At 41.1% G+C, this 27,235-nt stretch overlaps 1 protein-coding gene across 1 annotated transcript in view; it reads right to left on the bottom strand.

Moving 5' to 3' along the window:
• LOC139724766 (uncharacterized) overlaps positions 1-27,235 on the bottom strand; it is a 59,404-nt gene that overhangs the window by 17,663 nt on the left and 14,506 nt on the right. Inside the window, exons 3-5 of the mRNA XM_071635883.1 lie at positions 12,120-12,242; positions 8,070-8,243; positions 7,023-7,235 (exon numbers count right to left, since the gene is read on the bottom strand). Of these exons, the coding sequence (XP_071491984.1) occupies positions 7,023-7,235; positions 8,070-8,243; positions 12,120-12,242 (510 nt within the window). The remainder of the gene's footprint in view (positions 1-7,022; positions 7,236-8,069; positions 8,244-12,119; positions 12,243-27,235) is intronic.

Below are 27,235 nucleotides of genomic sequence, written 5' to 3'. Positions count from 1 at the left end.
TTCAGTCCCTTTTGTACAAAATACACGTAGTTTACATCACTTGAGCCGAAGAAGATTTGTCTGGCATTCTCATCACATTTAGAGGAGAAAAAAAAAAAAAATCGGCATGTCGCAGAACCCCGTCCCTGACCTGCTGCAGGTAAGCATGCACACTTACCGTACCGCTCCGCATGAATGTCGAATACATACACATGTATACATGTATACACACAGCACATCGATCCATACTTTATCCATACACACAGCACATCCATACTTATCCATGTCAAGCCAGAACTCCCTGGTCAACCAATCGCTGCTTTAATATTTTAGTGACAGGCCAAGTGGGCGGAGCTTGTTTGTGCGTGCCCGGCTGGCTGTATAGTTTTGTTCAATGGAGGTGGGATGGGCCTGGGCCATGGGAGAGTGTTTGTCTCAGGGCAGGTTGACAGACTGAGATGGCTACCTACTTTAGTATGTTGCACCATAATAAGCACATGCACATTGCCACATTAGCGTACACATTCTCAGAACTACACGTTCAATTACTAGTATTGATACAAATTCCATGTTCAAATTAGAACACAATAAGAGCATTATCTTCAAGAACAGACAAATTTGAATGCAAACACACACACGCACGCACACACACACACACACATACTCGTGCATCATGCAGTTCGAGCCGGTAAGCCGTGAACAGGAATTCGAGGAGCGCTCGAAATGTACTGTTTGTAAGAGCAAGTGTGCTTTTACTGTGTGAGTGTGTGTGTATGTGTGATTGTGTGTGTATGTGTGATTGTGTGTACTCACATAATATTATGATGTGTGTCAAATGGGAGGGCGCCCTCTCAGTCAAGCCAAGGAATAAATCAAGTTTGCTGTTAAAAGGGCTGGGGGATTGTGCGAGGGGATAAGTATTGGCGTAGCCAGGGTTTTGCAATGGTGGGGTACAATGACCCCCACCCCTTCCATTCTGACTTGTCTGTTTTATTTCCATTTTTTTTTTGGGGGGGGGGAGGGATTAGATGCATAGAGGTTAGGTCAACGGGGACCTAATGGGAATATATTAAGACAGCGAAAATGTATAAGGGGGGGGGGTTCTATTAATTGATTTCATTACTTACTTAATTATGATTTCTTTTAAGGGGGGGTCAACTGCTGCCATACTTTATTATACATGTGCATTGTGAGCTTTGGTTACGAGATGTTGGGTGAGGAAGCATTTTGAAAGTGAGCAACAAGAGCATGAATCCCCCTCCCCATCAAGAGGTATTCAAAACGTACATTGAAATGACTGAGAGAGGCACATTACAAATGAGAGCTGCTTCTAGTTTTCTTTTTATTTGAATATCAAGAGAACAGACTGAACATGAAAAATGAATACTATGTAATTATATCAACACAGAATTATAATTTTGTGTATTCATAAATGACAATAAATGACATTCAAACGCAATAAAATTCAACTGAAGTTGAAATTATACCATTCTACAGTGCATTCAATACTTGTGACTTGCAACTATTTTTTTTTCACATGGATTGTATGTCAAAATGTGATCATAATGCCAATACTTGTACATAATATTCATGGTTGACATCGCCAATGTTCATAATTGTGTCCAAACATGCAATAAGATATGGACCCACTACCATGGTTGATAAATTAAATGGTATGCTATGGCGGTCTGCAAATTCTAGCATTTTGTGCTCAGGTGATAATCAAAAGATAATGAATAATGCAAATTTATATGCATAATAATCATGGTCACATGGCCACTGTTCAAAATTGTGCTCAAGCATGCAATGAGGCCTGTACCCACTGTCATGATTGAACAATTAAATGCTATGCCATGGCAACTTTTAGCATTATCTGGCTGTGTTGTTTTGCTCAGTTGATAATCAACAAATAATGAAAGACGCTTTGAATCAACTTAGGTAGCACATATAATAGATCTTTTGAACATCATTAACAAAAAAAACAATGACCAGGTTATGTTGCATATTTGATTCTGTTGAGGAGGTATATTACATTTATGTCACTGTATGTCGGTACAAAAGTTCTATAGTCTCCCAAAAATGAGAGACAAAATTTGTCTACTTCCGAGTCATGTTCATAATAGCAAAATTAGGGAAGAAACTTTGCAGATGGCTGGACAATGCAGACATAGACATGACAGAAGAAGTTTAGGTGAAAAATATAAAATGAAGACATGCACAAATTTCAAGCATGGCATTGGGTATAACAATTATTATTGTCTGTAAACCCTCAACTCTTATGACAAGCTATATCCGACTGATAAGTTCCCATTGGGTACAATGGGGTAAATTGGACATGATTTGTGGATTACGTTGAGCAGAAATACATTAAATAAAATTTTTGCCTGACACAAAAGAAATATCATTCAGACACATGAAATACTCTGTCTTGGTATCGTCATATACATGCATATCATTTTCAGGGATAAAGAAAAAAATCAAGGGTATCAAACCCTCCCATTTACCCGAATAGATAAGGACAACTGGGACACTTTTTGGGGGTAAATTGGACAAACAAGCACACAAACAACCATATTAACATTGGTATTATAACTATGGCTTACCAACTTAGTAGTAGGTGGAGAGGTGAGGGAGTGGGGATATTGATAAACTTGAGCTTTACTATTGAACCACTGACTAGCATTGTGAAAGACTGCTCATGGAAATGTTGAGTCACACAAACAAGTAATTAAAATTATAAATCACTTGTCCTTTTATCCCAATTGAAAGGGGTGAGGGGACGATGTTCAGGTCTCTTCACCTAAGTAAATGATTTGTCTCATATAGTAACAGTTTGAAGTGAAATAACATCCTTAATGATAATAATACAAAGGAACAAACTTTATTGTCAAAGTCATATTCTGACAAGAAAATCCTTAATAATAATATATACTCCAACAAGGTGATGTATCTATTCCAGGACTGCCTTCCTCATACAAGCAATTTACCCCAAACAAAGAGGCAACGTGAACACTTCTTCAAACACTAATTTTCAGTATTTCATACAACGAATCCTATCAGCTTATATTTATAAGATGAGTAGCACATGTACAACACATTTACTTACTAAATTTTGCAGAACTGTCTGCCATTGATATTAATGTACACATTCAAATGTTAAGAAAATTTAACTACCTTCCCCTAAGGATGAATCATGCTAAGTTTTGTATAAATAGGGCCATTAGTTTTCAAGTAAAGGTTTAACTATGCATTGAACACTATAAGGAGGCTCCTCCTTCTGGGGTTATGCCCCTGATCCCCTTGATGGATAAAAGGTAAACAATATATTTAAACCATGAGGAGCCGGCCCCACCCAAGAGCTAAGCCACTGAACCCCCTAGGGGTGAGACTCTCCACTTTAACTCCCTTTCCCTACGGATGATTCATGCCAAATGTTGTCAAAAAAATAGGGTCATGAGTTTTGAAGAAAAGGTCAAAAGTGTACTTTGTACTAAAGGGAGACACCCCCCCCCCCCACTTGTACCCCTCCCAGGGGCCAAACGGCATGACCCTGGGTGCTCCAATGAACAACATTGATTTTTTGTCCACAAAGGCATCTTCCCACAATATGGCTGGCTGTAGTAGTTCTGGATCGGGAGCAGAAGATTATTGAAATCTACTGTGTGTTTAACAAAAGGGGCTATGCCCCATCCCCCTGAGGGGTGGCATACCCCAATTGAACAAACTTAGATCTCTTCTCCCTTAGGATTATTCCACCCAAGTTAGGTTGAAATCGGGCCACAGATTTTTGAGAAGTCAAACATCTAATACGTTTACGAATGGCGGAAGACGCATGAGCAGGTGAGCATTAATAGAGACGGGTAAAATTTCCATCTTACATGTACTTGCTAGCCAGAACAAATCCAGATTGCAATGTCTATGGATATACAAAAAGAGAATGTTTCAACATGGACTGTACCAAACAAATTGGCACATGTACACTGAAGCTGACATATGACCAAGGAGGAATGACCCCTCATGGTGTGCATCCTTACAGTGAACGTTGATTGTAGCAAAAATCCTACTTTACAGGAAAAAGTTTACACATTGATGGTTTTAGGAATTAGATCCAAATAACACTTTCTATCTAATTACAAGCTTCAAAAAGCATTCAAAGCAAAATATTTCAAAGTGGCAAGTAACATTTTAATAGCACAAACAATACAAAAACTTGTCCCTACAGATCCAATACTTGCCATAATACAGAGATTAATTTTAACATTTTCGGGGACATTTTTTTCTTACAATCACAAAATCATTTTTTTCCTTGTTTTCACATTATAGCACAAATGAATCCTTCAAAGGCTTCAATTTCATATCAGTAGCTACATCGCCCAGATGCAAGTAGCTTTCTTGAAACAGTAAACTTTCAGGAGACCAGACAATGTTAAATACAATGAAAACTATAGTTACTGATAGTCATTTTTGAACCTCTGAAAGATATTGATCTATTCACAATCACCACAAGGCTTAGAAAGTTCGCCATATGTTGTAGGTCTGTAGTCTGTCGGTGTAAAGTGAAATACCTCCTCAATTTACATAAAGCAAGAACAAATTCCACTTTCGAGTTTTTCAAAATTTTTGTGATATTGACAAATTAGGAGTTTGAAAGTTTATATTAGGAATCGTCTAACCTGTCCCTCCCAGGGTCAGTTTAGACTTGTCAGAAACTCAGAGGCTAAACGGATCATTGTTGATTTCTTATCACACAGAGAACATCTCATGAGAGGAATGCATATTGAAATGGGCTCTAACAACAACAATGTAGCCCAATCATTTACTGTCACATGGACTCCAATAAGGAAGAAACTCTACAGACGTGCAGCCTTTCTTCGCATTGTTTGTAACATGTTCCATACTTTGCTCTTAATTTGTACAGTTGTCCTTTTGCCCAATGCAGGAAAGCTGTCTATAGCCTTTTGGCAATCTGGCAAAGATGGGACTTTATTTAAGGCCAGACACTTCTTTAGTGCAACATCAGCCTTTATTGCTGATATTTCTTGCTTGGACCATGCTTCTCTCTGGCCACATTTTTTTTTTCTTTCAGGAAAAGAGGTGTCCTGGTAGGTGTTAGCTCTTCTTTGTGCTCGCTTGAAACCTATGCCAGTGCCCATTTTACCTTGTACTGTATTGACTTCCTGATGTGTTTCATCATCTGTTGCAGTCTTGCGCCTTTCATTTACTGATGCATCTCGTGACAATGTCGGACTACTAGTATTTGTCAAATGAGAACTGGGGCTTGGCTGATCAGTGAGACATGGACTTTCTTCCATGAAAACTTTTGTGTTCTCACTGATATGAATGTCATCTAAAGTTTTGTCTCTGAACTCCTGAATCCTGCCCTGTTCAAAAATATTCAGGAGCTTGCTCACTTTTGCCAGGACAAGTGCCTCGCTAGGGAGGCGATAATATTGCCTGTGCACAGACATGCTGTGCCCTAAATGCTCTGCTAGCTGATCAAATTCATGTTCATTGAGATGTAATAGCTGACTCATAGTGGCAATCTGCTTTCGTAGGTTAGTTGCTGTAAGTGACAATGGGCTTTCTGCTTCGCACTCCTTTGCAAAAGCTCGCAGACAGTCATGGGAGCGATGCGGACCTTCAGCATCAAAATGAGATCTAGCAAAAACATATGGGTTATCAACACTGACACCAGCCTTCTGCCTGTTCGTCTCATTTGCAAGAATGTCTAGAGAGTCTTTCATGTTCTGGGTAAGAAGAACTGAAACACCCCGATCTCGTTTTCCACGTATGTAGATCAATGACAATCGATCTATAGCTACTTGTTCAGAGAGTGGCAAGGAGTTGAGCACTTCACGCTGTGTACTTCTCCCATGAACTGTTCTTGTCTTGTATGTGTGAACTTTCAGAAATTGCATTTCGCCTGGTCTTCGACGATTATATAAGACCACTTGCGTCAGTGCACATTTTGCAAGGTCTGCAAATGAGTTCTCATTGATACCCTCATGTGTGATTCTTGTTTTCACATGTTTTTCCTGCTCTCCAACATATTTGTTGAGTTTCATTATGTCATTTGTGAGAGGGAGTTGACGTGGATTCGTCCACTTTTCATTTGAAGCCTGACGGAGTGCATGTGATGATATTCTGGGACCCCATTCAAGAGCCATGAGTCGTTTGAAACCTGCAGCATGTTTGTTCACTACACCTGCCTTTAAACTTTCAGCATCTAGTATGTCAGCAATTCTGGTTAGGCAATGACCTAATTTTCTAGCGAGTGAAGGAGTTTCATATGTTGCAGTAGCTTCATTGAAAGAACAGCACTCATATGTTGCACTCATGACTACCTCAAAGTTTTCTGGATTAATTAGATCCTTTGCTGTTTGAATACATGGATCTAGTGATCGTGCCTGGGAAAGCAGACGAGATGCCTCTCTCATCTTTTGTGAGACATAATTTCTGTAATTATCCGTGTGGCCTGCTGAATTTACATAATACTCCCCAAGTTTGACAATCATAGGATCATTTCTCGCAATCAGTGTTAACCTATCACTTTGCATTTCCAGAAACACTACCTTCAGTTTTTCTGAAACTGTTCCGTTTACTGGCATCAGAGCAGCTCCTGACCTTTGATGATTTTCACGCTTTTTTGCTCTTCTTTTACACTTCTTTGCATGCCTGTACAATGCTGCCTTCTTGTATAGGCCTTTGCATCCTGAGCAGAAATTGTATGTATTCAGGTTATCCTTTGTCCCAAATTTTGGCCTTTTGTGGACCACCAATGGGCCTTCTTCTGACCCTCCTAATACCCGAGAGTTATGCTCATAGTCTCCACATTTTCTTAATTTAGCAATGAGGCTTCTCCGCTCTTTGCTTCCTATCTGCAGCGCACTGATACTACACACCTCCGCTTCCTCACAGTGTTTTTGAAACCAGTGCTCTACTACCTTTTTGTATCCCTTATTACAGAATATGCAATAGTGTACTTTGTCCCAGACTCTCTCGCCCGTTTTCGCTCTAGCTCTTGAAGATCCGATCCAACGTACACTGTCTCTCTGGAAAGCATCTTGTTCACTTGACTCCTTGTCCAGTCCTTGCACACTTTCTCCATGAGGGTCACGAGTCTCATTTCTAGATTTTGACATACCTGGCGGTTCATCATCAGACTCTGTACAATCAGATGAGCTGTCTGGTAACCATTCACTGCCAGATGTCTTGTTAGCTGATGAGCTATCATTACCCAACGTCCTTTTCATGTTCTAAAATTAAGGACAACAGAAAACACAATGCACAATTATACTGGAAAAATTTGATTATAATGTAGTCAACTGAAATCCGTCCGCCTTTTCACCCATTCAATTATTATTTTAACACAGGATGACAAATATAACCTTTCATTCAAAGAGAAAGGAAAGTAAAGTGATATTTATTAGCCCTTTAGCACTCAAACTGCCCGAAACCGCCTCTCAGGTTACTCCTCAAACCGCCCGTCCATTTTTAGCGCGCTTTAGTATCCGTAATACGCACCGTACAGGGCTGCAATTGTGTTTGTTTGGTCAATGGGATTTCTGCAGTGAACATCCATAATAAAAAGTTGATGCTTCCGGACCATCTTCATGAAATTTCCATTCGAACACAGTGATGCACAGCAGCGGGCAAACAAAGCCGCGCTAGTTGATCTTGCTGCATGTAAATATATAGGCCAAAACTCGTCGCTATCGAAATTACTACACTGCAAGAAAAAAAACCAATATTATCTTTAGGAGAGCTCGTGAATCGGTATTTCAAGATGATTTTCAATGTCAATTCCGATTACTGGGATGTAAGTACCACTTTTAGCAATTTCATAGTATTTTCAGCACAAAATTAGGAAAATTCCCCATTTTCTATTCTCCAAAATAAACATAACTTGCGATTGACGAAAATCAACTCCTAAAGCATTATTTCATTTTTGCGGACCAAGGTCTATAATACCGTGTTTTGGCACACCGCTGTGAGGAGTAAGCTGACGCGTTTCACGGAGGCTCTGAGTGCTAACGGGTTAACAATTAGGTTTACTTTATTGGCAAAGTACACAAAACACTAGAACTTACATTGGTCATCTCTAGGTCAAGTCCCTGCATACTTTCTTGTCTCTTCTCTCTAGATTTTGACAGACCTGGCAGATCGTCATCAGAATTCGTGGAATCAAATGAGCTTTCTGGTACACATCCGCTGCAAGATGTCTCGTTAGCCGATCCATCATCATTAAACGCCTTTTTCAACTGCTGGAATAAAAAGAACCAATAAAAACGCTATTTAACATTCATTAATTTAACTAACAGTTCAAATTATATAAATACAGTCAACTCCGCGTAAGTCGAAGTCCACGGGAATGAGTTAAACGCGTTGACTTAGGCGATACTTGACTTACGCGGAGTTTATATTTCAACACATGGGATGCCCTAGCTGCAGCGCATGTTGCTTTGATGTCGTTCGCTTGCTAGAAGTGAGATTGTAGTGCTGAAAAAAGAAAGGGAGAGAGGCAAACAGAAGGGGCGAATAAGGAACTGTGAAGAGAGAGGGGAAATAAGAACTAACGCAACAGAGATGAGAGATGAGCGTTGGGAGTGCGACGGCTAGTCTAAATTTGCTGGAATGTGCTGCTTCAGTCGTCTGTGCTAACGTTTAACCGGGCTGAACAAAGATGGAATGTGCTACAACTGGTGGCGCGTGCTTGACAACATGTTGTGGTTTATTCTACTTACGTGACGTGTATCTAATGGTTTTTATTGCAACTGTTCCGGGAAATTTGTTCGACTTAGGCGATAATTCGACGTACAGAATTCGAGTTATGCGAAGTTTTAAGACACGTGTGTCTATGGGGGAAAATCAGGACTTTCTACAATCATCGACTCAGGCGATTATTCGAGTTATGCGACTTTGACTTACGTGGAGTTGACTGTAATACACAAAGGTGCTTTTTGTTTGTCTTCTGTAAAAAAGAGCTGCCCACATGAATGCCAGCGCAGCTAATAGTAAAAGGATCACATGAGGATGAAATTAACATCATGGTCGTGCCAGTACAACTTACTATTACTACCTGTACAACTATCAATTGGACTAACTGTGACATCAAGCATCGGATGCTATGATAAAATTCTCATCATTCTCATTATGCTAGAGCTCTTGATTAATCATATGCTTTAATGATTTGGGATTAATGTTAATCTTGGTTACAATTTGGGGATTAAAGAAGATATTGTGGATTCTTTTGCACACACACAAAAAGGCTGAACGAGAGCCCCAGGGAGGTTGGCCTCTCCTACGAATGGATCTGCATTCCTAACAAACCTCTGATGCACCAAGGGGGAAAATATCCCTTCCAAAATATAGGATGATTTACATCAAGGTGTGGTAGCTACCAATTCAGCCTACAAATTTAAACGTACAAAAATATATTCCCATTTGACTACATCTCATTCCTATGATAGCCAAGTATGTACAAGAGATGCATGCTCTTACACACACAGTTATTTGAGGAGATTGATAGCCAAGTATGTACAAGAGATGCATGCTCTTACACACACAGTTATTTGAGGAGATTGATAGCCAAAAATGTACAAGAGATGCATGCTCTTACACACACAGTTATTTGAGGAGATTGATAGCCAAGTATGTACAAGAGATGCATGCTCTTACACACACAGTTATTTGAGGAGATTGATAGCCAAGTATGTACAAGAGATGCATGCTCTTACACACACAGTTATTTGAGAAGATTGATAGCCAAGTATATACAAGAGATGCGTGCTCCTACACACACAGTTATTTGAGGAGATTGATATAGCCAAGTATGTACAAGAGATGCATGCTCTTACACACACAGTTATTTGAGGAGATTGATAGCCAAGTATGTACAAGAGATGCATGCTCTTACACACACAGTTATTTGAGGAGACTGATAGCCTAGTATGAACAATGGATGCTTGCTCTTACACACACAGTTATTTGAGGAGATTGATAGCCAAGTATGTACAAGAGATGCATGATGCTCTTACACACACAGTTATTTGAGGAGACTGATAGCCAAGTATGTACAAGAGATGCATGCTCTTACACACACAGTTATTTGAGGAGACTGATAGCCAAGTATGAACAATGGATGCATGCTCTTACACAGAAAGTTATTTGAGGAGATTGATAGCCGAGTATGAACAATGGATGCATGCTCTTACACAGTCACACAGTTATGTAAAGAGATTGTTAGCCTTGCAAGTATGTAAAATGGAAGCATGTCCCTTACACACACCATTATACCAAACATGTTTTATCAAATTTCTAAGCATCCATTGGAGAACTGTCAGTTGCTCTCTTATCATTTTTTATGTTCATGCATCCATGCTGTTTTTTGTAAACAATTAGTATGATCAGGAATGATCAGTATTATCTACTTATGACCCTTACCTGCACAATTACCTAAAAACTGCAGCATTTGTCTCAGGCTCCGGCAATGCACGAACCGCGACCAGCCATAAGAAGAGAACCACTTGACTGGCGTGCCTGCTATCCTGAGTGTACCCGTATAGTTGCACAACTGATTACCCATAAAAGAAGCAGCGGAGACGACTCCTCCACCGCCTGTGCGCTGGGCGCATAACATTTCCCATGGAAGACTTAAATTGCCTGCGACTCACGTCCTAAAACCGCGAGGTGGGATGGCAGATCTCATAAAGCGGGGCTTGACAGAGCCCGAGGGGAAGTCACCATTGCCAGCAACATCCGCTTGGAAGGAGAACCCTGCCCTAAAATTCTTTGTTGCAGGAGGGGCAAAAACCCATGCAAGCGGGGGGAGCTGGCTGCAACGGACCAGACGGAGGAAGCTGGAGAGCACCACGGAAAGCGCCAAGCGCAGGCGATGGACGAGTGTGAAAAGAAGTACCAAGGGCACTCAAGTACACGGGCAGGTGGACTGGCGCCGTAGGAGGGGGATGGTACCAATGTTTGAATGGCCCGCTGGGTCCCAGCCTGAATAGAGCGTGATATCTCACCCAGACCGAACAATCGAACGCCAAGCGCGCACGAACAGGCCGACGCTGCGACCGACGGAGGGGGGCAGGGTGGGGACGCGACAGATGAAGGGTGGAGGGAGGAAGGCTGCGGCTCAGAATTTATATCCCTTATTCCGTGCAGCAGGGTACCTGCATATCACGTATAACTCCTACGCTTCTTTGGGAGTAGGGGAACCTCCAAAAGGAAAGACACAAATTTGGTACAATGTATATCGGAGCTGCAAATCCTGCAACGAGCCCCCTACTTTGGGAGGGGGAAAAATAGGGGTAGCGTCCAAAACCCCGCAGTCACTGGCGGCCGCGGCTAGTAATAGAAAGGCCCCATAATTGGGTTGGGGCATAACCCAATTATGGGGTCTAGCACAAGAAGGCCGGCAGAGCAAAGGCTGAGATGAGCGCCTGCCTACACCTGAGCTGTCGGCTCACTCATCCCTGTGGTGCAGGCGATGGAATACCACAAGCCCTACCAGACCCCGTTTTGAGCGGAAAAATAGGGCCCAGCATAACCAAGGTGGAATGGTAGAGAGGTTCCCTGATGCGGGCCAGGAACTTCAACCCCCCCCCCCAAGGGATTTGTATCGCTTTCTGATAGCGAAACCCTTGTTGCCTTCCTATACTGGGTTGCATAGCTGCCACGTAAAACTAGCTTGGCTCCCCTTACCGGAACTCTCCTAGAGTGAAGGTAATCTAGGCCCTAGAAGAAGCATGAAAATATGACGCGATTATTAGCCGCTGTGGAAGGCCGGAAGGAAGACATCACTCCCCCTGCCGTATCATATGTCTGACAGTAGTTGGCGGCTCGTTCAGCAAGGCTGGCCGGACAACGGAGATGACTAGCGCCCAAGAGCGCAAAAGACAAAGTGAGGTTTAGGCAGCAGTTGTGCAGTGTATACGGATACACTCAGGGTAGCATGGCATGCCAGTCGAGTGGTTCTATTCTTATTCAAATTTCTTCTCTCTTTTCTGTGTTGGCTGGTTGCGGTTCGTGCATTGCCGTAGCCTAAGACAATGCAGTTTTTTAGGCAAGTTTACTGGTGGGGGTCACGTACGTGGTATATAAACCATTCACAAACAGACAAAAATAATTATTACCTCCTGTGAGACCTTCATCTTCATGAGCTCTGCTTGTGCTTCACGAGCCTCTCTCTGGGCCTGTTCTAACTGATGCTCAAGGTCCCTTTGAGTTTCCATCATCTTTAGTTTGTACCTCTCCAGCTGTCAATGGAATCAAACAGTACTTATAATATTATAATAGTAATACAACATAATGTTTTAGTGGGAACACAGGTATTTTGGAGAAGAGAGTTAATTAAGGTGCAGTGGCCATGGAGGTTATTCTGTCATTCACATTGACTGGCATGCTACATGAACACATTGAATGCTCAAGTACATGTACTTTGACAACTTGCAATGTGTTTGATCCAAGTCGCAGTGTACGGCGTCGTCGTGTCAACTAGCCTCATGCTTTTTATAAAATTTGCCCCAATGCTTTGAATCCAGTTTCAAAACACTACTTGTTGCTCTAGTCAGCAAACCTCAGGCAAGTTTAGTTGAAATCAAGCCAGGAGTTTTTAAGAAATCAAAACATGTACATATATGGAACAATGGTGGACCCCCCCCCCCCCCCCCCCTTTTCATGGTACCCCTCAAAGAGGCCTACAGGATGTCTCCGGGGACTCCTAAATACAACTCTTATCATTCATTTTAAAAGGTATCTTCCCACAATATTACTTGGGTCTAGCACTTCTGGACCTGGAAGAAGATTTTTGAAAATCATTTAGTAACTGGCATAGGCGGCTATGCCTCTGATCCTCGGGGGGGGGGGGGGGGGGGGGGGGGGGGCAGTGTAGCTCATTTGATCAAACTTGTGACCTCTTTCCCTACGATAATTCCTGACAAGTTTGGTGAAAATCCAGCCAGGGATTTTTAAGAAGTAAAAAAGTGTAAAAAGTTTAAAGACTGACAGACGACACCCGACAAACGACAGATGACGGGCAAAAAACAATTGCATAAGGTACGTTGCGGTCACTTCAGGATGCAAATCACATGGTATAGCACAATGATCCATAGCAACTATTCATCAATAAAAATGCTTGCAGATATGCCGGGCAAATACAGCGTTCAGCACCAATAATAGTTGTTGGGTGCCACTGTCCAACAACAGGTCATTTTTGTCCCATAGTTACCGCAACGTCCCTAAGCTCACCTTGAGCTTTTAATTAGCTCAGGTGAGCTAACAAAACTGAAAACATTCATGTACTATGGAATTGTACAGTTTATAGGGAGAATATTGTACATTGCAATGACCTTAAATTTAACACAAAAAATCATTATTTCACACTGAAACAAACAATGAAACACACCAGGAATTAAAAGATTAAAATGAAGAGAAACACTCTACTGGATCATTAGCCTGTATATATATAGGTTTCAAGACTGTTCATATGAACTGTTTACATGAACAAGTATTGGAATCACCTTTTCAAGTTTGACTATGCAAACTTAATCTGGATTGTCGATGCATGAAATGTTAACATTACTAAATCCCAGTTTAAAAGGTTATTAAATTGAAATTGCTGAACCAGACTCAATATAAGTTCTAACTATTGTAAAAAAGGACAGTCAGTATTGGCAGCACAACCTTGAAGTGGGACTATGCAAACTTTAACCTGGATTGTTGACGATGCTGCTTTTTGCTGCCATCTATGGGCTATAATATGTCATTTGATTAGCCTTCATGCATCATTATCTGCTAATTTACCATGGAACAGTGGTACTGTATGTATGGGTGTCAGAAGGTGCAAGTTTTCATCATTTTCAGAAAGGCACTGTTAAAAATAAAAAAAAAACTGACTCAATGGTACCATGATCTTCTATTACTCTTTGGATTTTAATCTTTTTAATCTTCAAATCTATGAACTCAATCTAGACTAAGGTGTGTTACAAAAACATTGTTTATAGGAAATATATGTGCATACATGCGCTGGCAATTAACAATATAATATACAAATCAAATTTTAGAATGGCACAGTACAGCAGGAATGCATGTTTTGCTGCCTGTGTTATGTGTGAAATAACATGATCAGAATTTCAGAACAATGTAGGCCTACTAAAACATGAACAAATCACACTGTCATATTTAGGTGATAAAAACAGAAGGAATGAATGTCCTCTGATTTTGCGATCAATGCTAATTTTTGCATGAGCCATAACATTTTGCTGACATTTGACATATATACATACTCTGTAATCAAGCTTAAGCTTTTTTTAATACCATGTACCTTTGTATGAAATCAGATTAACATCTGTCAAACACTACTTAAAGGCAGCCGATCGCCATCCCTAATGGTACGTAAACTCCGAACGACCGAAGTTTGTGTAATGTTACCACTGAGACAAGTGTATGTGTGTGCGTGTGTGTGTACGCATCATACACAAACATTGTCACCGCGAGCTGCGGTGATTGGAGGAGAGAGGCCAGAAGACGCTGCGGCGTGTGTGTGTGTGTGTGTGTGTGTGCGTGTGTGTGTGCGCATCATACACAAATATTGTCACCGCGAGCTGCGGTGATTGGAGGAGAGAGGCCAGAAGACGCGTGGCTCTTTTGGCCTCTCTTCATGCGCATGCGCACTGAGAGTGTGCGTCCATTCGGAAGCTCTCGTGGCTCGCTGGGACAGCCATTTTGGGTTAGGAGATAAGCACAGGGAGCTCTCTTGTAGCCTACCGTATTTTCGCTGACCCATTGAGCCAGCGCTATTCTCATTCGGGGGTCACTACATTTGATACAGAATGGGGGAGGCAGCGTGTTGCGTTCGTCTCCGTGCCGCACAGACCACTCGCCACGACTGAGTGTCTTTAAGTTATCAATCAGATACGAACTTTGACATTTTGTCAGACACAGATGGACCACCAGACAGACAGTGGACAGACCATGTTTCAGACAGACAAGGCAATAGCCATATTGTGCCTCACCCGCTTGCCCAGGTCCCATGTTGCATCTATAACCTAAGATTGTTTAATCTCAAATGACCTTTGACCGTACCATGTGACCTCTAACACAAGTATAATATGAAGGTCCGCGAAGTGCATCTACCTATGTTTGGATGCTATTGGATTAACAGTTGCCAAGTTATGTCCTAGCTAAGCAAGTCTTGCTGGTATACACTTTAGCATTGTGACGGACAGACGAATGACGGACAGATGACAAATGAATGCCATTTAGATCCCTTAGTCTCACCTCCAACTACGGTGGGCGAGACAAAAAAAGGAGTCTCTTTCTGAGTTCTGTTCAGGCAAGACAAAGATGCAATAATTTCTATGTTTCATTCTCAAAAATGAAATGATTGGCAATTGTCTCGCAAATACATGGAAGCAAAAAATTTCCACAACATCTAATTACTTTTCTCGCCAAACCAAACAACACTTACTTCCTCTTGCTGCTGCTGCTGATGCTGCTCCTGCTCCTGATGCAGCTGCTGCTGCTGCTGCTCCTGATGAAGCTGCTGCTGCTCCTGCTCCTGATGCAGCTGCTGCTGCTGCTCCTGATGAAGCTGCTGCTGCTCCTGCTCCTGATGCAGCTGCTGCTGCTCCTGATGAAGCTGCTGCTGCTGCTGCTCCTGATGCAGCTGCTGCTGCTGCTCCTGATGAAGCTGCTGCTGCTGCTCCTGCTCCTGATGAAGCTGCTGCTCCGCCTGCTGCAGCTGCTGCTGCTGCTGGTCTGAAGGGGGTTGTGGTTGTTTGGCTGTGCTGAGTATTGGTCCTGATTGCAACAATAAGATAATGCGATTTGTATCACACAAAATGGTATCATGATTGTAGAACAATGATGTAAAACAATGTGAGCTGTAATACCAGTTAAAGGGTACATGGAATATGCAGATATTTGGAAAGGGAAATCTTTGAAGTGTTTTGTATCTCAGTTAGTGGATAGAACTGCATATTAAGAGCTCCCAGATAAAATTTCTTGAACATCACAGTAGTGCCATTTCTTATCAAGCTACTTTTATTATTTATTAATTTTATCATTTATTACTTTTATCTACTGAGGAGATTGATAGCCAAGTATGTACAATGGATGCATGCTCTTAAACACAGTTATTTGAGGAGACTGATATAGCCAAGTATGTACGATGGATGCATGCTCTTACACACACAGTTATTTGAGGAGACTGATAGCCAAGTATGTACAAGAGATGCATGCTCTTACACACACAGTTATTTGAGGAGATTGATAGCCAAGTATGTACAAGAGATGCATGCTCTTACACACACAGTTATTTGAGGAGATTGATAGCCAAGTATGTACAAGAGATGCATGCTCTTACACACACAGTTATTTGAGGAGATTGATAGCCAAGTATGTACAATGGATGCATGCTCTTACACACACAGTTATTTGAGGAGATTGATAGCCAAGTGTGTACAAGAGATGCATGCTCTTACACACACAGTTATTTGAGATTGATAGCCAAGTATGTACAAGAAATGCATGCTCTTACACACACAGTTATTTGAGGAGATTGATAGCCAAGTATGTACAATGGATGCATGCTCTTACACACACAGTTATTTGAGGAGACTGATAGCCAAGTATGTACAAGAGATGCATGCTCTTACACACACAGTTATTTGAGAAGATTGATAGCCAAGTATATACAAGAGATGCATGCTCTTACACACACAGTTATTTGAGATTGATAGCCAAGTATGTACAAGAAATGCATGCTCTTTTGAGGAGATTGATAGCCAAGTATGTACAAGAGATGCAAGCTCTTACACACACAGTTATTTGAGGAGATTGATAGCCAAGTATGTACAAGAGATGCAAGCTCTTACACACACAGTTATTTGAGGAGACTGATAGCCAAGTATGTACAAGAGATGCATGCTCTTACACACACAGTTATTTGAGGAGACTGATAGCCTAGTATGTACAAGAGATGCAAGCTCTTACACACACAGTTATTTGAGGAGATTGATAGCCAAGTATGTACAAGAGATGCAAGCTCTTACACACACAGTTATTTGAGGAGATTGATAGCCAAGTATGTACAAGAGATGCAAGCTCTTACACACACAGTTATTTGAGGAGACTGATAGCCAAGTATGTACAAGAGATGCATGCTCTTACACACACAGTTATTTGAGGAGATTGATAGCCAAGTATGTACAAGAGATGCATGCTCTTACACACACAGTTATTTGAGGAGATTGATAGCCAAGTATGTACAAGAGATGCATGCTCTTACACACACAGTTATTTGAGGAGACTGATAGCCAAGTATGTACAAGAGATGCAAGCTCTTACACACACAGTTATTTGAGGAGACTGATAGCCTAGTATGTACAAGAGATGCAAGCTCTTACACACACAGTTATTTGAGGAGATTGATAGCCAAGTATGTACAAGAGATGCAAGCTCTTACACACACAGTTATTTGAGGAGATTGATAGCCAAGTATGTACAAGAGATGCAAGCTCTTACACACACAGTTATGAGGAGACTGATAGCCAAGTATGTACAAGAGATGCATGCTCTTACACACACAGTTATTTGAGGAGATTGATAGCCAAGTATGTACAAGAGATGCATGCTCTTACACACACAGTTATTTGAGGAGATTGATAGCCAAGTATGTACAAGAGATGCATGCTCTTACACACACAGTTATTTGAGGAGACTGATAGCCAAGTATGTACAAGAGATGCATGCTCTTACACACACAGTTATTTGAGGAGATTGATAGCCAAGTATGTACAAGAGATGCATGCTCTTACACACACAGTTATTTGAGGAGATTGATAGCCAAGTGTGTACAATGGATGCATGCTCTTACACACAGTGATAGCCAAGACAAAAATGATAGCCAAGTATGGAGAAATGGAAGTATGCTTTTACATACAGGGAAGCCTAAGTAGGAATGACAAGTTGTGTCTAAGTGGATAGGACTGCATACCACATATCATTAGGTCCCAGATAAAAATTCTTGGAGAGCAGTGCATTGGGCAATTTAGGAACTGTATTGTCTGTCCTTTGAAGAAGGGTGTAAATTCCATTATTGTCCCTACCCCATAGTTTGTCATGCTGCTGCTTTTATGTTAATAGGTAAAAATAGTTCTGATTTCACTACTACACACTATGCAAAAAATACAGCAGTTTGTTGACCCTTGACCTCTGACTATTGACCATGGTTACTGTGTAATATTGTCACACTACCCATTGAAACCCTATACAAACACTATGCACAAAATAAGGCATTTTGAGGACTGGTACATGTAATTACCTTCAACACCAGGGCTGCACCTTCTACAGTGAAATGATGAAACCTGTGAAAAATTAAACACACATACTTTGTTACATTATCTATTGAAAGTGATTAAAGCTCACAAAATTATGTAGAAATTCATCCAAAGCATACCTGTTACCATATCTTGGAATATAATAACACAATATACTTCAACGAATATCTTGAATATGAAGACAAAGTTATATTAGGGAGTCAAAGCAAAATTACTCCAAAATAATAAGTTTTTGCACCATATCTTTTTTAGGGGGGAGGGCTTAATAGGGCCACACTGAGAACTGTCATGAACACCTAGCTATTATTCAGTACCTAGGAAGGTTATCTTCATACATGTACCAAAGAAAGTGACAGTTCTTCTGGATGTGGAAAGGAAAATGTTTGAAACTTAGGCCCTTTGGGGGCTTCCCCACGGCTCCAATGCAGGCCATGCGCACCATGTGAACAACTTTGAATTCCCTACCCATCAGGAAAATTCAACCATGACTTTTCAAAAAGATGAAAATGTAAAGACTTTATGGACAACATACGTACATATAACAGAAAACAACTAGAAATGTCGCTACAGCGACTGGTTATACCCCCGCCCAACAACATTTCATAAGCTTTGGTCAAAACAACATTTCATAAGCTTTGGTCAAAAAACTGAGGAAGTACAGTGTAGTTAAATCCGCAAGATCTTTCCTTGATCTTCTGCCATTAATATGCCGTTACCATGGCAACGTACTTTCGGGTACTGTCGAAAAATGCGTCTTGCACATCTACAACCAAAGGCACACATCTGTACCAAGTTTCATGGAAATTGGGCAAAAACTGAGGAAGTAGTTTGCAACACAAAATTTTCCATCATTTTGGCTCATAATATGTGAGCTGTTACCATGGCAACATACTTTTTGTCACTGTCAAGAAATGTGTCATGCTGACCTATATCCTAAGACAAACATTCAATATGAATTCCATGAGAATTGGAAGAACACTGTTGAAGCAGTTTTGCCATGAAGCATTTTGCCCTATATTTTACCAATAACATGCCGTTACCATGGCAACGCACTTTTTGCCACTGCGGAAATATGTGTCTTGCACATTAACATATTCAGATGAACACCTGTACCTAATTTCATAAAAATTGATCAAAAACTGTGGGAGGAGTTCGCGACACAAGATTTGTACCCATTTTTGCCCATAATATGCCGTTACCATGGCAACGTACTTTTGGGTACTGTCAAAAAATATGTCTTGCACATCTACAACCCAAGGCACACATCTGTGCCAAGTTTTATGGGAATCGGTTGAAAACTGAGGAAGTAGTTTGCAACACAAAATTTTCCATCATTTTGGCTCATAATATGTGAGCTGTTACCATGGCAACATACTTTTTGTCACTGTCAAGAAATGTGTCATGCTGACCTATATCCTTAGACAAACATTCAATATGAATTCCATGAGAATTGGAAGAACACTGATGAAGCAGTTTTGCCATGAAGCATTTTGCCCTATATTTTACCAATAACATGCCGTTACCATGGCAACGCACTTTTTGCCACTGCGGAAATATGTGTCTTGCACATTAACATATTCAGATGAACATCTGTACCTAATTTCATAAAAATTGATCAAAAACTGTGGGAGGAGTTTGCGACGCAAGATTTGTACCCATTTTTGCCCATAATATGCCGTTACCATGGCAACGTACTTTTGGGTACTGTCAAAAAATACGTCTTGCACATCTACAACCCAAGGCACACATCTGTGCCAAGTTTTATGGGAATCGGTTGAAAACTGAGGAAGTAGTTCGCGACGCAAGATTTGCAACGGACCGACCGCCCGACCGACCGACCGACCGCCCGACCGACCGCCCGACCGCCCGACCGTCCGCTGATTCCTATATACCCCCTTCAAACTTCATTTGGCGGGGGTATAATAAGAGCCTTCAGCTCAAGTAAGCTAAATATCTGAGTTGAATCAAATAAATCTGGCTACTCCTGTCTTTTGAATCATCCTTGTTGCCTTTATAAGTAAAAAAGAAGTACTTCAACATTCCTAAATATAACACAGAAAAGCTGAAAACCACCGCAAAACTTACCTGTCTCCAGGGTAGGTTGTCAGCATTATATGAATATGTTAATTCCTCTCCCTCCTTGATGCACCGCTTTGCAAACATACAAAGATGAGGGCTTCCATTCATCTCCACCTTCTTCATCATACAGTTTGGGTCATTGGGTTCGTCATTTATGTACCTCCCCAGACTGTCAGTTTCGTATGCATCAATGCTTAAGAGATAAAATACAATAAAAAGAGTTTGAAAATTTAATGAAAAGTGGACTAATTAACACTTTTTTGCTGTTAAACTAGGGTTACTATTGGTAAAATGGGCATATTAAGGAAAAGGTCATATTAGGTCATATCATGGCCAATAATAACATGCATAAACCCCTCATAGGTTGAAGTGCAAAAAGTAGACACTAAAGTTTTAAGTCAACCCCCAAGCAAATTATCAAAATTCTTCATGATGGCTAATATGTGCTCTTTTGCCAAGACTGTGACCTGTTAATTGTGATGGAAGCTTACAAACACTAAAATATGAAATGTACCTATCAGATGATGAACAGATTACGTTACGATTTAAGCCACACCAAAACTGATGCGACTTAACGTTAGGTACCAAATACTGGTCCCTTCATGGTACCTTATACTGTGAATAATGTGAATGAATACGAAGAATCAAATTAAGAATGAACAATGATAGCATCACAATAAAGAACTTTAACAAACTCAATTCGATCAAAACTGGCCAGAAGTTTTTACCTGACCAAGGACTTTACAAAATACAAGAGACCCACGGGTCACGCGTTCTTCTGAGTATCGCAAGTTCACCTTTCACGCAGTCACTAATCTAAATTATTCACAGCTCTACTAAAATTTGACCAGGTATTCTCATGTAGAAGATGAAAATGTACAATATGGGTCCAAATTTTTTTAAGATTCCTTAATTTGGGGGGATTGGGGCCCCCTGGGGCCCTCTGGGTGGGGCATGGCGCCCATTTTGACAAATTGAGATGCTGACCCCCTAGGGATGCTACCTGCCAAGTTTGACAAAAATCCATCATGCGGTTTTCAGGAAGAAGATGAAAATGTACAATTCAGGCCCCCATTTGGACCTTCCCAACCCCCCCCCCCCCCTCCCCAAAGAGGGGCACCCCTGGATCTGCTATGAACAAACTTGAAACTACAGTCATCAATGTACTAACTCATAGTATTAACTTAGCTCTATCACTTCTGGTTCTAGAGAAGAAGATTTTTACAGATTCCTTCATTTTGGGGGGTTTGGGGCCCCCTGGGGGCCCCCTGGGTGGGGCATGGTGCCCATTTTAACAAATTGAGATCCTAACCCCCTAGGAATGCTACCTGCTAAGTTTGGTGAAAATTGGTCATGGGGTTCTCAAGAAGAAGATGAAAATGTACAATTTAGGCCCCATTAGGACCCCTCCCCACCCCCTCCCCTGGGTCCCAAGGGGGGCATCCCTGATTCTGCCATGAACAAACTTGAAACTACAGTCATCAATGTACTAACTCATAGTATTAACTTAGCTCTATCACTTCTGGTTCTAGAGAAGAAGATTTTTACAGATTCCTTAATTTTGGGTGGTTTGGGCCCCCCTGGGGGCCCCCTGGGTGGGGCATGGTGCCCATTTTAACAAATTGAGATCCTAACTCCCTAGGGATGCTACCTGCCAAGTTTGATGAAAATCGGTCCTAGGGTTTTCAAGAAGAAGATGAAAATGTAAAAAGTTTACGCACGACGCACAACGGACGACGCACGCCGGACGCCGGACGAAGGGCGATCGCAATAGCTCACTTGAGCCTTTGGCTCAGGTGAGCTAATAAACTAATCAAAAGCTAAAAAAACGTCAGAGACCACCAAAAAGCCTTGCATGCTACTCGCCTGGGAAACATCACTGTTGCAATAGCTAAGGGGCATTGCCAACTACATTAGAAAGTGTTCACACTCACCATAGACTTTTTTCTTTATGCTTAAAATCGAACGAGTAGAAGTCCCTCTCTGACTCTTTATAAAGTTTTTCCCACAGTTTGGTCTCCATCATCCTCCCCCTGTACTCAAGGAGACAATCCCCTTTGGGGATGTCTCCTTGAGCAAATACGCCATATCCTGTTTAAGAGAGAGAGAAAAAACATATGAACAAGTTTGATTTTGTTTTATTCAAGTATACATTAAAGGAGATTAACATTAAAGGAGATCTTTGATTCATAAAATCATGTTAGAAATTAAGCTATTTTTTAGGGGGGGTAGACCAATCCAGAGCATATCAGAGACAAATGTTATGATCATGTAAATGACATAGGCTAACCAACATTGAAAAGATGAAGCTGTCATCTCTGAAGAAAAATCACTAAAATTAGTTATGCATGTCACTTTCCAATAAAGAAGGCAGTATTTTCCCCTTAACAAAGGAATTTAAGACCAGTATATTTTAATTCAAATTAATGATTCTTGCGTCAAGTTTTTATAAATGCTATCAACTGATTGAATAATTGCCCTTCTCAGCGTGGATAAACACCGAATGTTCAGTGTGTTTTGAGTAAGCCATGATAAAAAATCATGGGCTATTTGTACTTGGGTGGGACCTCCTGATTACTAGACAGGTGTCATATCCACTAGACTACTGAGCTCTCGCCCGATAACCAACATCTGACCAACACTGGTTATCAGGCGAGAGCTCAGTAGTACTCAGGTGGGAAATTGCAACTGCCCAAACATGCTGCATGGCTCACATTGCTATGCTGGAGACTGGAATGCCACGAACACAAAGAAAAGGCTTCACCAGGGTGCCAACATTACACATTCGAATTGTGTATGGTGCGGACTACATTCCACGGGGGAGGAGATTTCTACGTATCACTGTTTGGTGCAAACCCTACAATCACGTCTGGTGTGTGCTTATTATCTTAGTGCTAAATAATCATGTTAAATGTATTTAAGAGACAAAATTGTCTACATTTTTCCACAAAAAAAAGGCTGCAATTGAGGGTTGAGATCATGGCACCTGGATAATTATTGTAAGATAATTTCATATCTAACACTGATTTCCTTATCTTTAACATTTTCGAAATCAAAGGTACGTGCAGATGTGAAATCATTAGATTGGATAATACTGTAGTTGGAAGGGAACAGGAGGAAGGAGATGTCACTGTAAATGGGCACTTGCTGAATAAAACCAATAGCTTCACATACCTAGGTAGCAAGCTGACTTCAAACAACCTAATGAAAGAGAAAGCGAACAGCACAATAGCGAAATTCAGCAGAAATCTGATTGCACTCTACCCCCTCATGAAAGAGAAGAAATTCTTCAAGATGTCAAAGCATGCAAAACTGTTCTTACACCTGTGCCTCTTTACGGCAGTGAAACCTGGACTCTCCCTACAAACCTGAAGAGTAAAATTCAGGCAGCCGAGATAGGAGACAGGAGAGATAGATTGTAATGATAACATCAGGCAGGCCCTTGAGACTGAGTCAGTGTGACCATCATACAAAGAAATCAATTACGATGGTAATGCCAGACACCAGGGACACCAAGAGGATGCACTTATGGAAACCCAAAAAGAAACGACCGATTGGGAGATCAAAAAAGAGGTAGGAGGTCCAAATAAGAGAGATTACCCAAAATGAGGACTTTAACAGAGTCAGCTCCTTGGCCCAGTCAGAACGGAATGGAGACAACTGGTATGGAGGCTGTCAACTGACAGGCCAACAGGCCTACAGGCATCCAGTGAGAAGGGTGGGAAGTAAATGGTCATTATTGAATTGGTGCAAACACTATACAAATCATACATGTATAGCAAAGCCATTTGCATATATATACCCTGTGTATACATGTATACACATACTTTGAGGCACTTATCCCTCATTAAATAACGTTCAGCAGGACCACTGGAGTTTGAGGTCTACATACCTTTGTATTCACATATGAATTTTTTCTTTATGAACGGGCTGTCCCCTGCTAGGATGATCGTCTCATGAGATGGTCTACTCTTCCTTCGTCGTCTAGTCTTCCTTGACTGCATTTTTCATTCCCTGGAAAGAATAAATCAATACAACAAACATCATTTAATAGGTCACTGACTCGATAACATTGCATTTTTCATGTGAAATTGCAACTACCCAAACATGCCACAAGGGGGGGGGGGGCCACTTCAATTATATTGCCATACACATGCACGTCCAAAAAAACATGTAAAAAGGGGTAATTTTGAAATCCTCCAAAACGCATAAAAAGGGGACCTTTTTTTGCCAGAAGACGCGTTACGCATTAGGGGATCAAAATCGCCAATATTCAGCAAATAGGGGTAGTTTTGATATCAGTCTAAATGCGTTAGGGGGTAAAAACAAGTGAAATCTGTGTTTAGGGGGTCTTTTTAGACTGAAGCTAAAAACCTGTTAAGGGGGTATTTTGACAAAAAACAAACAAAATCCCTATTTAGGGGTCATTTGGGGATTGAAGCTAAAAACCTGTTTAGGGGGTGATTTTCATACTCATGGACACGCATGTGTACACCTATATAATTGAAGTGGCCCCCCCCCCCCCCCCCCGGGCAAACGTGTATAACTATGCTGGAGACCGGAATGCCACAAACACAAAGAAGAGGCTACGCCAGTGTGTCAACATTACACATTCGAGGTGTGTATTGTGTGAACTACACTCTATGGGCGAGTGGTTTTCAAGGTATCACTGTTTGGTGCAAACCCCACTATCACGTCTGGTGCGTGCTTAAAACCCTTTAGCACTCAAACCGCCCGATATCGCCTCTCAGGTTACTCCTCAAACTGCCCATAATCGCCCGTCCGTTTTTAGAGCGCTCTAGTATCCCTAATACGCATCCTACAGGGCTGCCATTGTGTTTGTTTGGTCAATGGGATTTCTACAGTGAACATCCAGAATAAAAAGTGTATGCTTCCTGTGGAACATCTTCATGAAATGAACTAGGCAGACGTACTCCACACTACGGTACAGTGTACGCAGCAGCAGTACCGTAATGAGTTAACATGGTGGGCTGTCAAACTTACGTATCCAGTTAGAGCATCAGCTCTAGCACCAGCAATTACTTGATTGGTCTATAGCCTCGCCTAAATTTATCTCGTTTCTAGTCCTCTACACAAATGCGCACTATCCTCAGCTCCAAATATCGTGAGTATACCTTGTACATGACCCATAACTTGTTAGCACTAGTTTAGACTGAGAGAGATTCAGAGAAGGCAGAAGAAGGGGGATCTAACGTTAGAATATAGACCTAACGCAAAGTCTACGGTTAGAGTGCCTACATTATTGCCGTAACCGGGGGACACCCCCGAACCCCCAATTCATCACTTTCTCTAGTCCTTCCTCTGCTCCAAAAATCGTGAATACGCCTCGTAAATGCAAGCATTGGAAGGGATCTAGAACTACATTATTGCCATTATCAGGGGACACCCCCGAACCCCCATACCAAACGCATGGACAACCACACTCTCCTCACCGCACAAGTCAAGAAAACACACGTAAACAAATGCAATCGTCGACAAGGCGAATCACTTATGCGGATTGATATCTGAGGTGGTTGCTATCGGTAAGCGCATTTACGCTCTTTTCAGAGCGATTTGCGCTATCCGTGATTGGCTGCCAGTATTCTGTTATTTACCCAAGTTGAAATTTTTGCCAAAAGATAAAAAATAAAACCAACACAAAAATTGCACTTATTTAAACCAGAGCAATCAATATTGTCTCTATTTTTCCTTTAAAAATGCTGCAATTGAGGGTTGAGATCATGGCACCTGGACAATTATGCTTATTATCTTGGTGCTAAATAATCACGTTAATTGTATTCATATTTCCTCAATAAATGCTGCAATTGATGGTTGAGATCATGGCACCTGGACAATTATTTTTACGATAATTTCATATCCAACACTCCTTAGCTTTAGTTTAACCTTTTGGCAATCAAAGTTAGATATGAAATCATTAGATTGGATATTACTAAAGTCATGCACAAGCAGGTATATTGTTCAAGATATATGCCTCTTTCCCTTAATCTTCATTCATATTATTTCCAAACTTTGTGAGGTCCACGGTGCAAAAAATAATCATAATGTTGATGATGTAAAAAAAAATATGATGGAATGATGATTTAATTTTAAGTAACTTTTTTATTTTCTTTTTATTAATGACCCTGCGCGATCAGGATGAAATGATGCCCGTTTCATCCCAAACAATGTCAATCAATGGCTAGCAGTCTACATCATTCTTGTACCTGTCCCAGAGACTGTTACAGTAGCATACCAATAGTAATAAAAATATAACTATAGTATTTATAAGGACGACACAGTTCGAGTTGCACTCTACAAAACAAACGCGATCACTGTACTAGTAATCGTTGGTTTGGCACCATAGTTTTTTCAAATTGTATCCTCCGGAATATGTAGCATGATATGATAATTATTGCATGACAGAAAACGATACATTATTACAATATTTATGGACTGGAAGTTTTGACAAGTACAATTGTACGACAGTCGACACCATCAGAACCCAAAAAGGCCCGGGTGGGGCTAACGAGTAACGAGTAACGAGTAACGAGTAACTAGTAACGTTTGAGCTTGTTACACTGTGTTAAAACCCGGTCAGACTCATAAAACAAAACTCAGAGGAACATCATTCTTTTCCCAGGCTAGGCTAGACGCTTTACGTATCTCTTTAAACCATGATTATACGATTTATAAAAAAGATTTTGAACTTACCAGTAAATTCTGAATGATGCTCGACCATCCAGATCCGGCCGATCCCTCGCGATAGCGCAGGCCAGGCGTGGCGCACGTGCACAGATTAGGCTCGCGCATGCAATTCGAGAAGGAAAATC

This window comes from Diadema antillarum, unplaced genomic scaffold (genome assembly GCF_040938485.1).
Source record: "Diadema antillarum isolate AM-2024a unplaced genomic scaffold, OU_Dant_1.0 scf00000227, whole genome shotgun sequence".
Classification (NCBI taxonomy): domain Eukaryota; kingdom Metazoa; phylum Echinodermata; class Echinoidea; order Diadematoida; family Diadematidae; genus Diadema; species Diadema antillarum.
This window is presented reverse-complemented; position numbering and strand designations above follow the sequence as displayed.